General features: G+C 42.2%; 1 protein-coding gene across 4 annotated transcripts in view; it reads left to right on the forward strand.

Moving 5' to 3' along the window:
* HMGXB4 (HMG-box containing 4) overlaps positions 1-14,057 on the forward strand; it is a 29,248-nt gene extending 15,191 nt beyond the window's left edge. For all 4 annotated transcript variants that reach the window (XM_040637431.1, XM_040637432.1, XM_040637429.1 and 1 more), the window contains 6 exons: positions 3,268-3,349; positions 4,362-4,426; positions 5,396-5,501; positions 5,943-6,112; positions 11,300-11,422; positions 11,914-14,057. In XM_040637431.1, coding sequence (XP_040493365.1) covers positions 3,268-3,349; positions 4,362-4,426; positions 5,396-5,501; positions 5,943-6,112; positions 11,300-11,422; positions 11,914-11,958 — 591 coding nt within the window. In that variant the 3' untranslated portion in view covers positions 11,959-14,057. The remainder of the gene's footprint in view (positions 1-3,267; positions 3,350-4,361; positions 4,427-5,395; positions 5,502-5,942; positions 6,113-11,299; positions 11,423-11,913) is intronic.
* Positions 14,058-14,486: the final 429 nt, after the last annotated feature.

Raw genomic sequence — 14,486 nt, forward strand, 5'->3', positions numbered from 1 at the left:
TCAAAGAGTTCTTTCCCAAGACTTAAACATGACTGCTTTATAAAGAGCATTAAGAAGTTACTCTGTGAAAGGTCTTGATATTGTGGTATATGTTATCAAACACTTAAAAGGAGCTTCTGGCTGCATGATTACAGCATTGTGAGTCACACTTAGTAAGAGGATTTGTTGGCAGTCGTTTGCTACTAATAATAAAGTATCCAACGTTTTGAAATATTACCATTGTATTAAGGAGAGTCCTGTTATACCACATGTAACCACTGTGATTCACTTGCAATACTGTGTGTTTTCTCGCATTACAAAGTCTAGAGTGGAATTACTGGCCTTGTCTTTGGAATCATGTAGAAATGTTTTGTGTGCATAGAGGTCATCCGTTATTTGTAGATTTCTAACTACTAAAGTACATTTAGAAAAATTTCTGTGCCCTGGAGAGGGTTGAACCCTTCAGTTTCAATTCCAAACTTTCGGTCCACAGAGGGGAGTTGCATTTTGCACAGTGGTTAGGTTCTAAGGTTAGCACATAAGGTGAGAATTTTAAGTAGTCCAAGTTTCCCTGAAAACCGCTTAAGAAGGCCGGCTTCAAGGGGCGCCTGGGTGGCGCAGTCGTTAAGCGTCTGCCTTCGGCTCAGGCTGTGATCCCAGCGTTCTGGGATCGAGCCCCACGTCAGGCTCCTCTGCTGGGAGCCTGCTTCTTCCTCTCCCACTCCCCCTGCTTGTGTTCCCTCTCTTGCTAGCTGTCTCTGTCAAATAAATAAAATCTTAAAAAAAAAAAAAAAGGCCGGCTTCACAACAAAGGCTGACAGACTCTGAGTCCAACAGAATGTCAGCCTGGCACAGCTGGTTTTTTCTCAGCACCAGGTAAAGTCATTGGCATAGGTTCAGGAGCCATAAATACTATTTTTTAAATTATGTTTGCTACAAATATCAGAATCACATTTGAGTAGTGAGTTGCACACTAAGAGAGACCTGTAGGAACTATCTAGGGAAAGCAGATGTATGCTGTTTGTCACACTGGCTACAAGAATTAGGTTCGCGGAATCACCCAGACTAATCAATCCATCTCTCTCTCTCGCAAATGGCCAAATATAGAACTTAGATGAACTCCCATCTGTGTAGGGCCGCTCCGTTGTACCTGGGGCCCAATAAAGAGGGATTTGAAAGAATCGGAACTTAGTTAGAACCCTTAGAACATTTGTGGATATGCAGCTGCTCCTAAATTAATAACAAAGATGCAGCACCCAGAACTCGCTTCCGTAGCATCTCAAAACAAGACTGGCTTCACAGTAACACAAAAAATAGGACCTTCCCTATTTAGATGAAATAGTTAAAGTAAAAGACCTTGTTGCTGTTTTCTTCATCTGGTTGAGGTCAAATGAGTTTGCTCTATTATCCTTCACCAACATTCCTTATTTAAATTAAAAAAAAAAAAAAAAGGTTGTATTGGCTTTTTGGTTGCTATAGCTTCTATTTTGAAAAATACAGAGGGAATAGAAAAGAACTCATAGTAGTTTTCCATTGTAGCCTAACAAATTACCACAAATTTGGCAGTTCAAAACAACATCCACTATTATCTCACAGCTCATAGATCAGAAGTCCAGACAGGGCTCGACTGGGTCCTCTGCTAGGTCTCTCACAAGACTGAATGGCCAGAGCAGGGTTCTCTTCTGAGGTGAGACGTCCTCTTCAGGCTGTCGGCAGCATTCAGTTCCTCGCAGTTTTAGAATTCGTGGCAACCGTTTTCCTCAAGTTCAAGGCCATCAAGAGGGTGTCTGCTGTTGTGTCTCATCTCTTTCTAGGGCTCATCTGACTTACCGGGATAAGTCAGGCTTACTCAGGATACTCTCCCTTTTGACTGACTCACATTCAACTCACCAGGGACGTGGGGTGCCAGGGTGTCTCAGTTGGTGAAGTATCCAACTCTTGATTTTAGCTCAGGTCATGATTGCAGGATCGTGAGACCGAGCCCCACATCAGGCTCTGCACTCAGTCTGCTCTCTCTCCCTCTCCCTTCCCCCGCCCACCCACATGCATGGGTGCTCTCTCGCTCTCTCTCAAATAAATAAATAAATCTTTTTTTTTTTTTTTAAAGGTCAACTCACTAGGGACCTTAACTATGGCTGTGAAGTCCCTTTTGCCATATAACAATCACAGGAGTGATACCCCACCATATTCACCAGTCCTGCCCTCACTCACCAAGAGGGCATTACACCCTCTTGATAAAAGCTGTTAGATTTTTAGCAAGTTTCAAGAGCACGGAACCAAAGAATTTCCCTCGAGCAGCCCAGAAGCAGGGCTGTGTACACCAGGGGGTAGAAACCTTGGGAGCCATCTTGGAATTCTGTTTATCAGAGAAATAATACTGTAATAATGTTACCAAGTACCTACTGAAGTGCCAGATGTTGTTTGAGTAATTCCCACCTCTGAGTTAAATGGTATTATCCACGTTTCACTCACAGGGAAACTAAAGCTCAGGGAAATGAAGCGTTTTGTGTTGCTCATAAGTAGTGTGGTCAGGATTCTAACCTAGATCTGGTGGTATCCAAAGCCCAAGCTCTTTCCGTTTTGCTATATTACCTTGCTAAATCCTGTCATTCTTCCCTCCCTGCTGTGGAGGTGTCATAATACAGTGAAGAATAAACATGCTTCAGGTAGCACAAAGCAGTTTGTTGAAGCAAGAATGGTTCATCTTACACTGACTACCAAGGAATTGTCTTCAGTTATTTATTTACTTCTCACACTGGACCACAAGAATGTGAGTAATAAAATAATGATAAGCTACAAGTAACAGGAAAAGCAAGATCAGGAAACTTAGAAGACTAGAAATCAAAACCAGAGGAACAAAACGAACATAGATTTGGCTCTTGGCTTTCTGATCCCAAAGTAAAGGGAAATTATATGGTTCTTCTTTTCAAAGGCAAGAAAAATAGCCCAGGAGAAGTAAAGGTTTTCTCAGCATGTGGTTCTCAAAGAAACAGGTAACATGGGATTTATGTAGGAAGAATGAATGGCTTTATAAGTAGTTATCAAGTAGCTGCAACAACCTGAAAAGTCTAAAAATAATTTAGCATGTGATTTTATTAAATAAATATTAAATATAATTACAAATGAGTTATAATTAAAAATTATCCTGTTTTAGAAGCTGGTTGGGGGTTTAGAACTCTTCCCTTGATGAGAAAGTATAGGTCTCTTTTCTGTTTTTAACCATGGATTCAGGGTAACTCGACTTGTGTTCTAATGAAGTCTTACCCTGTTCTATTTTTGTGACACTAGCCAAAAAAGAAGAACATGTCAGCCTACCAGGTGTTCTGTAAAGAGTATCGCGTAACCATCGTGGCCGACCATCCAGGTATAGGTAAGAACATTTCCGGTCTTCAGTTTTGTTACTTTCCATTTGTATCTCTGAAGCAGGGCAGTTAATTCAGCCAGTCAGCAGGCAACTTCTTCCTATCGTATTAAAATAATACAAGTCTCATTTTTCCCCTCGATTCTGAAGTCACTTTAGATTTGGTCTTAGTCCACCCCAACCATAAAAGAGATAAGCTTTCTGTTTATAGCTCTTAAACTGATAAAATGGGAAACTGAGTAAAATTAAATGTTCTGAAGCACAGTATGTAAATCCTAGTTGTTTGTCTGCAAGATCCTACAGCTGACCTCTCCCTTAACCTGGCCCTTGGGTGTGAGTTATGGCGGGAGGACTTACATTGCTCATATTTGTCTCTGTGTCAGAAGTTAGTGAGGTGAGAAAAACACTCCGCCACAGACCTTGACAAGTCACTTCACCTCTACAGATCTCATTTGCCTAATGCGTACAATAACTTCCCAACGTGCTCGTCAAGGTTGTTGTGAGGCACACATGAAGCACCGTGAAAGATCCGAGTGCTTTATAAAGCATGACCTTGCCCTACAAATGGAAGGGCAACGTTGCGCATCTAGAGGACTGCTTCTGGGCTCCTCGAGGGAAGTTCTTTGGTTCTGTGCTCTTGAAACTTGCTAAAAATCTAACAGCTTTTATCAAATTCTACAGAAAGTGTTTTCTTTAACCTAAGTGGATAAGCTCTGTAAAATGAGATCGAATTAAAAGACACCAGATGCTTAAGGGATAAGATGCTTAAGGAATAAATCCCTGGAGAATAGATGTGTGAGAATTTGAGCCTGTCTCATGACCACCAAAATAGCCCCTTCCCTCCCTAGAGATAAGAATCAAGAAAAGTGATGGGGTTTTAGTTTGGTTTTCTGAAAGAACCCTGTGCTATTTAAATTTGAGCTGGAAAATCCTTTTTCTATTTTTTGCTCTTACCAATCTTCCGTTTGGTTTATAGTCAAACCTTTACTGTGTTAACGTTTTTTTTACTCTTTCATGCCAGATTTTGGGGAACTTAGTAAAAAACTGGCTGAGGTGTGGAAGCAATTGCCGGAAAAGGACAAACTGGTAAGTACACTTCCTTACGAACACAGTTTTCATTGCTTTATGCCTTCCAAAATGTGTCGTTCTCCTGTAGCCCATCCAGCCAACAGTGAAAGCAGTGAAAAAAAAAATTAACAAATCAATAAAAAATGGTTTGGCAGAGGGCGTTAACACTGGCTGGTGCCAGTTTACTCTAGTGGGGATTCAGCTGCAGGAAGGCTGTCTTCTCTAGCCTCACCTCAGTTGTTTTCCGACAACCTTACATTTGAGCCAAAAGATGACCTAACTTGGGCAGTGATTAAGGATCAAAAGAGAATCTCGAATCAGCCCTTTCCCACAAACAGCCACTGGAGAGGGCAGATCTGAGAACGGAGGATGGTCGCCTGCCTCCTGGTTACTGCCTATGAAAAAAATATGGGCTGTGCTCACTGAGTGAGGTTGCAAGTCGTCATCCTCATTGGCCTTTACCAAATAATGCACCCCACTATCGAGAAGCCAGGAAGACCATGGTAACTAGTTCTGTTGGAATCATTCCCAGTCACCCTCCAGCCAGGTGATGTAAAGGTGGTCTGGGAATTCATTTGGGTCACCCAGGTTAGGTTATCTTTTGTTCCCGTTTTCCATGTCATTGTCATCCTGCGATTGGCGTGGCCAACGAGCAGGTCAAAAGAACTGTTTGAACCCCACAGACAGCATACTGAGCCACATGTTTACCCCACGATTTTACATTTCGACCTGCGAGTGATCTCAAAATCCATGCCGAGACTGCCCATTAGCACAGAGGAACGTGTAGAGTCCTCCACTAAGATATCACGGTAGTCAGCGTTTCAGGCCTGTTCAGTAACCTTCAGCTTCAGAGTTGCCGTTCAGCCCCTGCCCACCCCGCTCCAGGCTTCCCTTTCTTTCCTTCACTCTCCTCTCCCATAACTGCTTTCCCTTTTATGTCTTGTCATTTCACTTATCATAATTTATTTGGCCCTGATCTGACTGCAGATTTGGAAGCAAAAAGCTCAGTATCTGCAACACAAACAGAACAAAGCAGAAGCTACAACTGTGAAAAGAAAAGCGTCCTGCTCAGAAGTTCCCGTGAAAGTGAAAGGTAGTGACTGACCCTCTCTTCCCTGGAGCGTTGTGAATCTTGCTTCCTTACTCAGAATCAGGAGAGCAGCCTGTATCAGAAGCAGATCTTGATACCCGGATGTTACTACCAAATATTACAGGTTGCAAAAAAAATTTAGAAAATGTAAATCAGAAGTCAGCAAACTTTTTCTGTAAAGGGCCAGAGTGAACACTTGAGGTCTCGTGGTCCATAGGCACTTTGTGTCATATTCTTTATTTTTTCTACAACCATTTAAAAATATAAAGCCATTCTTAGCCCACAGGCTGTACAAAAACAAGTCGTGGGCCAGATTTGGCCCACAGTCCATAGTTTTGCTAATGCCTGGTATAACTCCTAAAAGGGGAAAAAGCAGGAAGAACATTTTTGTGCTGTTCCAGGCCATAGGCAAGCTTTATCTCTGTATTTCGTCTCTGTTCTCAGCTTCCTCTACAGGAGTACTGTCACCCCAAAAGAAATCCCCGCCCACCACCATGCTGTTGCCAGCCTCTCCAGCCAAAGCCCCTGAGACAGAGCCCATTGATGTCGCTGCTCATCTACAGCTGCTGGGAGAGTCCCTAAGCCTCATAGGGCACCGCCTGCAGGAAACTGAGGTGAGTGTGACTGTCAGCGTACGTGTTTCTGATAGGATGTGAAGCCGTTTACTCCTTCCACGTGCATCCATTGAGCAACTACTGCTGGGCGCTAGGTTATACCAGATGCTCAGGAGACAGTGACAAAGAAGATATATGCTAGTAAAAACGCCTAGAGACTTGGAATCTTCCTACTGGCTCTTAAAGTTCACACTTACACCATCGTATTGAACAGTGGCTTTTTTTGAATCTCCTATAACTTTTTTTTCCCAGTTTTTATTGAGATACAATCGACATATGATCCTGTAACTCATTTTGGTTTTTTTTTTAATGCAATGGGAAAAATGAATACAAATCCCACGGAAGTTTTAATCATTTGTCCTTCTAAGACAGTTTGAATTTTTCTGCACGTTTCCAATAAGGTCTTGGATAGACAGGTAAACTGTATAGGGGATTAAGAGTGCCTCTACTTCTTTGAAAATGGGTGGGTAGCAAGGGGCACCTGGGTGGCACAGCACCTGACTCTTGGTTTTGGTTCAGGTCGTGATCTCAGGGTTGTGAAATCAAGCCCCATGTCGGGCTCCACACTGAGCGCAGATTTTGCTTAAAACTTTCTCTCCTTTTCCCTCTGCCCCTTTCCCCACCCCCTCACCCATATGCTCTCTCTTACACTCTCTAAAATAAATAAATAAATCTTAAAAAAAAAAAAAAAAGAAAGAAAAGAAAATAGGTAGCAAATAGGGAAATTGAGGTTCTCAAGCTCTTCATCACTCCACGTTGAATTACACACCAGTGTGTGCCCTAGGGAGATCTTTGTCCTTTTAAGCTTCAATTTCAAAATCACTTAACCTGCAAAGCTGTCATGTTCCATTTCTATTACCATACTCAGTTTCTAATCATATTGCCCCTTTGGCTAACTCAGTAGTGTAGTATTTCAGTTTTCCACTGGGTCCTAATAGGACATTCCAGCAAGGAAATCAGTCTCAGCTACAAAAGCCATTTCTAAGCTGAGAAATCAGTGTAGGAATATAAAACTATTCACTTGCTTCTCTTTGGAAGTTATTATTCAACAAATAAAATGCCAAAGACCACAAAAGATGAAGGTTATCCAAGTTTTTTGGTTAATTTCAATAATTTAGCAGATTTCAAAACAGCTAGGATATTTTCATATAGACTCAGACATTTAAAAGATATAGATATTTCCAGAGTAGAATATTCTGGGATCCTTATTTATTTTTCATATTTAATGATTCTTAGTTTCCTAAAAAGGTAGAGGTAAAAATGATTTGTTTTATGCCCCTTCCATATTCCACTTCCCCTGATATTTAGTTTACTAAATATTTGTTGACTACCTAGACATTATTCCAAAACTTGGGGAGTAGAAAATCTGACTCTCTTCCTGATGATATCATTAGGAAACTTAGAGTCTCATTGCAGAGGTAGAGTATGTACATAATCAGCGGTTAAAACAAGCCAGTTCTATGAGCAGCTGCTTGGAGAGTTACACATACATGTGACCGGAAAAGAGAAGGACTTGCACGGGTTTTCCAGCCACTTTATTTTATGTAACAAATGGTCTTATCAAGATCTAGTTCACACACCACGAAGTTCACCTTTTCATACTGTAGGATTTAGTGGTTTTCAGTATATTCACAGAATCATGGCCCCATAGGTACCTAATTCCAGAGCATTTTTGTTACTCGCGAAAGAAACTCCACACCCATTAGCAGTAGTTCCCCATCCCCCTGCAGTCTGCTTTTTCCCAGACTTCAGTTACTTGCGTGTATCCTCACAATTTTGCAATTTCCTTGCACCACTCACACTGTTATTTACCTTGTATTTTTATTTGAATAAGTCTAACCATGCTTTCACAATGATATCCTTGATGTCACAAGTCTGATATTATAATTTTTGTCTAATATAGTACATCACGATTGGTATGTCAGAATAATTAATTTTCACCTATATGCCACCTGAAATACATACTATGCTTTAAGGAACATCGATGTCTACAAGTCACTCATTTATAGTTTGGATACCAGGAGCCTAATAAAATTAAGTGACTATTACAAGTTGACACCCTGTGGCAGAGCCCAGCATGCGTTGCTCCTAACCCTATCTCCCTCTGTTGCTCTGTGCTCACTGGTGCAGCGAGAGTAGCTAAAGAACAAAGAGAGTTAGGGGGAGTCAGGAGAGGTTTTGTCAAAGGGAGGTGCTCTTCCAACAGGCCCTGAAAGGATCTGGAGGGTTTTGTCTCGTGAAGACTTTGGAGAGAGACCACAAAACCAGAAAATGGTGCACATCTCTGTTTCTCGACCTTGTAGTCTTCTGCAGAGATGGATGAGAAGAGCCCCAGTGGGGCCATAGACCCTCACTCCCACTTTAACCAGATCTTCTAGCTGTTTCACATATTGGGATTCTCCATCAGGGCTTCTTTTAAGTTTTTTTAAGTTCCAGTTAGTTGGGATACCTGGGTGGCTCAGTCGGTTAAGCGTCTGCCTTCAGCTCAGGTCATGACCCGGGGTCCTGGGATCAAGTCCCACATCTGGCTCCTTGCTCAGCGGGCAGTCTGCTTCTCCCTCTGCCTGTCACTCCCCCTGCTTGTTCTCTTTCTCTTTCTCTCTGACAAATAAATAAATAAAATCTTTTTTAAAAAATTTAAAAACTTAATGCAGTTAGTTAACATACTGTGTAATATTAGTTTCAGGCGTACAGTATAGTGATTCAACACTTCATACTCACCTTGTGCTCATCACAACAAATGCACTTCTGAACCCCCATCACCTGTTTTACTCATCCCCCTGCCCACCTCCCTTTTGGTAACCATCAGTTCTCTATAGTTAAGAGTCTGTTTCTTGGTTTGTCTCTCTCTCTCTCTCTCTCTTTTTTTTTTTAAGGATTTCATTTATTTGAGAGAGCACGAGCAGGGGGGGCAGGGGAGAGGGAGAGGGAATCTCAAGCAGACTCCACACTGAGTGCAGTGCCCCGACATGGGGCTTGACCTCAGAGCCCTGAGATCTCAACCTGAGCCAAAACCAAGAGTTGGACGTTCAACCAACTGAGCCACCCAGGCACCCCATCTCTCTCTTTTTGTTTTCCCGTTCCTCATCTGTTTTGTTTCTTCCACATCAGGTTTTATTTGAAAAAAGGGTTTTACTGCTTAAATGATGAAAATCTAGAATATCCAACATGTAAGGTGGAAGAAGGCTAAAAATTAAGGCCATAGCCCAAATTACAAAAGGACTTGGATGCTCTCAAATGTTTATACTCTGCTGTGGAGGAACTGCAGGGATTTTTTTTTTTTTTTTTTTTTTTTTTTTTTTTTTTTTGAGTAGGGAGGGATGTGATCAGAGCTTGCATTTGGTTTTCTCTGGAAATATCTTCTGTTTCACATTGGGAGTGAAAAGAGACCAGAATTGGGGAGAAGGTATAGAACAATAATGCAGTCCAGAAATGACAAAGATTTGAATTAATTCAACAAATATTTATTGAGGACTTACTGTGTGCAGAGCACCAGTAGTTCTTGAGAGGATATAAAAAGGAATAGGACATGATTCCTGCCCTCGAGTTGCTTATAATTCATTAGGAGAGTCAGACATAAAATATTAGCTATAATTAACTATAGGGCAAAAGTAATGGAATAATATTATTAGTTGCTAACTGGCTGACTGCTTCCTCAGCCAGCTTTGGTTCAGGTGCCTCTTGTGGATTCTTTCATGTAATTCACACCGCAGCTTTATGGGGCAGAATTTGTGTTCCCCCTCTTTTACAGAAATAAAAAACAGACTTAGGCTAAGTAACTTACTCTGGAGTTCAGCTCCAAATGCTAAAACAGAGGCTTGAATTTGGTGATGCAATCTTGAGGTCCATGCTAATCTTAACCCCTTGCTGCACAGCCTCCCTTGGGAAGAGGAGAGGGGAGCCTTCTTAGGACAGGGGTAAGGAAAAGTCCGCTGTGGCAAAGCCTTGAAACTGGACAGTCGTGTGAGTGGTGGTGACTTCAGCAGAGAAGGAATTGTAGGAGGAGAGGAGGTGATTTCTCTTTAGAGCATGTTGAGATCTGGAAACACAGTGGGAAACCTACCAGACAGCCAGAAATGCAGTTTGGGAGAGGAAGATGTTGGTTATAATAATAATAATTTCTGATGCTTTTTGAGCACTTACCATGTAACTTGGACCATCCCAAGTACCTTATACCTTTTCTTTCCCTTAATCCCCTCTGCGTAGGCTCGTTTACAGCACAGCATAGGAAGCATCTTGCCCCAGACGGAAGCAGTGAGTGGGGGACCCAGCAGTCCTGAGCCGAGAGCTCATTCTCCGAAGGACTCTGCTGCCTCCCTAGATGGCATAGTCCCATAGTGCTTCTAGATAAAGCAGATGATACCAGAGCTGGGCAGGCGCACTGGCAGCAAGCAGTCTTATTTCTTATCTATTTGAATCACAAGGAGAGAGAGAGACATTATGAATTGTGCAAGATGTTAAAATTTGAAATGAACTCAATTCACTTCTTTCTTTCTTTTTTTTTTTTTTAAGATTTTTTATTTTTATTTATTTGAAGAGATAGAGACAGCCAGCAAGAGAGGGAACACAAGCAGGGGGAGTGGGAGAGGAAGAAGCAGGCTCCCAGCGGAGAAGCCTGATGTGGGGCTCGATCCCATAACGCTGGGATCACGCCCTCAGCCGAAGGCAGACGCTTAACGACTGCGCCACCCAGGTGCCCCTCAATTCACTTCTTTCTGAGAGTGAACAGTTCGACCCAGAAAAGTGGTATCGTCACCTATCAAAAAGCCACATAGGTGGAGAAGTACACGTATGTGTGTGTCACATGTTAGTGTGTAGGGCTGTAGAACTCTCATAGTTACTGCATTTGAGCTATATTCGTGGAGTTCATAAGAAACTGCGCACGTGACCTCCACAAGACACCCCAGGAGCTCTCCGGAGTAGGTTAGTCTAAGTGACTGACCTAGGTCGCACAGAGGGTAAGGAGGGTTAGGAATACAGAAAAGGAACCTGGGAACGTATTGTAAAAGTTTTCTTTTTAAACAACTTACAGAGTTATCAAAGCAGATACCTTCCATTTCTGCTGCAAGTTGCAGAAAACTAGCAAGACTTAAAAGAACAATGTGAGGAAAGCAACCAGAACGTGGAGGGAGCATCAGGAGTGGGACCTGAGTTACAACCTGCTCTCCCTTACTGCTCTCCTTTCAGGGCATGGTGGCTGTGTCCGGCAGCTTGTCAGTGCTTCTGGATTCCATTATCTGTGCGCTTGGCCCCTTGGCATGTCTGACCACACAACTACCTGAACTGAACGGCTGCCCCAAACAGGTCTTGGTGAGTTTTCCTTGGATTTTTTCAGCCAGAGCCCTCAAGAGCCATAGAGGTCCTGCCTTAACGAGCTCTATCGGGCACAGGCTCATAAGGCTTCCTGGGAGATGGCACTCGCTCTGTCTGTTGGCCCACAAACGTGGTGCCGTATTGCTGAGCCCAGACCATGCCTTCAGTGCTGCTAGAAAATGTGCCATTTCCCTAAGCAGTCCTTTGGAGGGAAGCCTTCTAGCCCTTGAGGGGCTGCAATTCGTTGCCTATTTGCTCTTCTACAAACAAAGAAAGTACAGGAGTCTTCTTCCTCTTCTCCACGAGGATTCATGGGAAGAGCCAGCAGAGAAGCTCCTAGTGGAGTACACAGCAGGGCGCCAACTTCGCACTCACGCTTTCTCTAACTCTCGGTTTCCCTTCTCATCTGTCTCCTCTGAACAAAGAAATAGGTCTCAGGGAACTAAGGTAAAGTACTCTTCAGCTGAACCTTTTCCCTTGTTTTGCAGTCAAACACACTAGACAACATTGCTTACATCATGCCTGGACTGTGACAGCGAGGAGTCCCAGGACAGAGACCTTATCCTCCCCCATTGCTGGTTTGTGTATATATGACTGTTCCAGATCCCTTCACTGGCCTCCGGGTGTAGGTTTTAAATTTTTATATATATACATACATACATATATATATATATATATATATATAATGTACAATATATACATAGGACTGTAACTACTTTGCTTTTAATAATTTTATGAAGTGGCAAAGGTTTAGCCAAGAAGAAACCTTGGCATGAATATGGGCTTGGGATTCTTTTTTCCTCTGTGGTGGATAAATCTGCCTTAAAAATCAATGTAACTTGGGGGCTGGGGGCTTGTTCTGGGTGCCAAGGGCATCTCTTTATGGACAGCTAAAATGTGATTTTTTTCCAAACTCAGTTGTACCTCCAGACCCATCACTGACCATTTGCCTTACCTGTCTTACAGTCGGAAATGTAATAGGAAAGATTATGGGAAGATGCCAGTTGACGTACAAAGCCTTTCAACTTGAAGTGACCTAGGTAGGAAGTGATGAAATCGTTCCCATCTTACAGTTACTGCAGTGGCTTCGGTGAACTTCATAGGGGGTTCATTCCAATTCCTGCCATACAGGTGTCCGTGTCTCAAAATTTCTTGTAATCATTGGTACCATTAGCAGCCTCAGTAGGGGCCAGGGAGTTACGTGAGCCCCAGCAGTATAAAACACCTTGGAGAGGGTAAAGTTGTTACTACACAAGTTGAATTGTGTATATTGTGAGCTGACCCAGAATATTCCATCTGCAGAACTAATTGCTGGTATCTTCCATCGGCAGCATTAGCTTAGTCACTGAGTCCTCACAGGTTTTGCTGCTTCGTTGCTTGATGGTTGGGGAAGATGAACTTTGCCCAGCATGATTCTTGGGTTCATCCTGTTGGCTCCCCTGGTGGGCAGATAGATACCCAGTGTTCTGCATTCCACACATAAGTGAATTGCAAAAAAAGTACTCGATTCTCATGTAGGTTTATTTATGTGCGCGTGTGAATGTGTTTTAATTATGTGTATTTAACTCTTTAAAATCTCTTAGATTTTAATTTATCCTGTAAATTTCTGTATATATAATTTAATAACAAAAGCCTCCACCAGCAACAGCATGTGGAAGATACAGATTTGTCATTTCTTCCCTCCTTCTTTCCTCTGGTCTCCTCTGAAAACTCCAAATCATCTACATTTTAAGGTATCGTGCCTCAAAAAGGAATCATTATGTCAGGATTCTAATTGTTTATAATTCAATAATGTCAAGAAAGCAAAATTAAAAGGAATGTTACCATTCCCAGCTGCCCACTTTTCCAAAGAACCAGACTTTCGCTTCCCAGTTCCAAAGAAGACAGTTGAGCACTTCAGGGTTGTTTTTCAATCTGGTATGAGATTCCCTGACAAAACCAAGCTCCGGGGTAACTGTGCTTTCCTCCCCTGGCCTAGACGGAGCACTACAGCGTCAAAGTAGATCTTTGAGGACCGCGCAGCCAGCCTGCATCTGACTTAATCCCTTCCCTTCTCCCCACCAGTGTGGTCAAGGGGCTTTGTTTCCTGATGGTACTCTGGCTGCTGATCAGCCCTCAGCTCAGAGCAGTTGTGAAGTTTAATTGGGGAAACAAGGAAACGGGTATGTTTGGGAACCAAAATCAAGAAGAGCAGAAATCTGGGTTTGATTTCGTGTGTTAGACCCTGTGCTATGCCTCATCTGTAACCATGGAAGTTTACTGTTTGACACAGGGTCTATCAACGAGGGGCCTTGAAGACATGGATTAGTGCGGAAGAAGTTAGTCCTACCCTTGTCATTTGTGCACATTAATGAAATCCTGATGAGGACCTGCTTTTTGTTTGTTTGTTTTCCTTTAAAACCCAACCCTGTTGTATTTGTATTTAAATTTGTACACATTTGTATAATAATCTGTACCTTGTGGTACTTGGTACTACTAGAGGAAAAACTTTGGATTCAGACCTTCTTGCAGTTTTTATATCATTGTTTTATTTTGTTTTTTAAATAAATTCTAGCGGTTTGATCCAAATCCCATTACAGTTGTATAAAGAAATAAAATTTTGTACTTATATTATTAAAAATCACATTTTTAATATTTGTAGTCCGGTCTCAGGTATCTTTTCCCTGTTGCTGACCAAGTTGCTATGAAATTCTAAAACCTGTCATTTTCCACCTATATCCCACCATGATTTTCTTAAAACGAAAATCTGTCTGGAATAGAGGCCAAGTTTCTGATCTTAGCCGTTTTCCTAACATACATCTTGCTCTGTCTCTACTAACTTTTACATTGTAGAGTCTTGTGTTCTCTCTCTTGCAAACTAAATGAAGTTGTATATACACCACAGTGTTGGCCTAACACAAGAAAATAGCAGTCGTGTATTAAGGGTCACATCTGAACCATGTGTTTAGACATGATATATTTCATGCTGTTTCAGTCCTGTCCTGACTAAATGAGTGATGTTGGGTAGGTCACTTGGTCTTTATAGGCGTCTGAAGTCCCACCAGTAAAATAGTGTTACGGT

The sequence above is a fragment of the Ursus maritimus genome, unplaced genomic scaffold, assembly GCF_017311325.1.
Source record: "Ursus maritimus isolate PB19 unplaced genomic scaffold, ASM1731132v1 scaffold_21, whole genome shotgun sequence".
Lineage (NCBI taxonomy): Eukaryota > Metazoa > Chordata > Mammalia > Carnivora > Ursidae > Ursus > Ursus maritimus.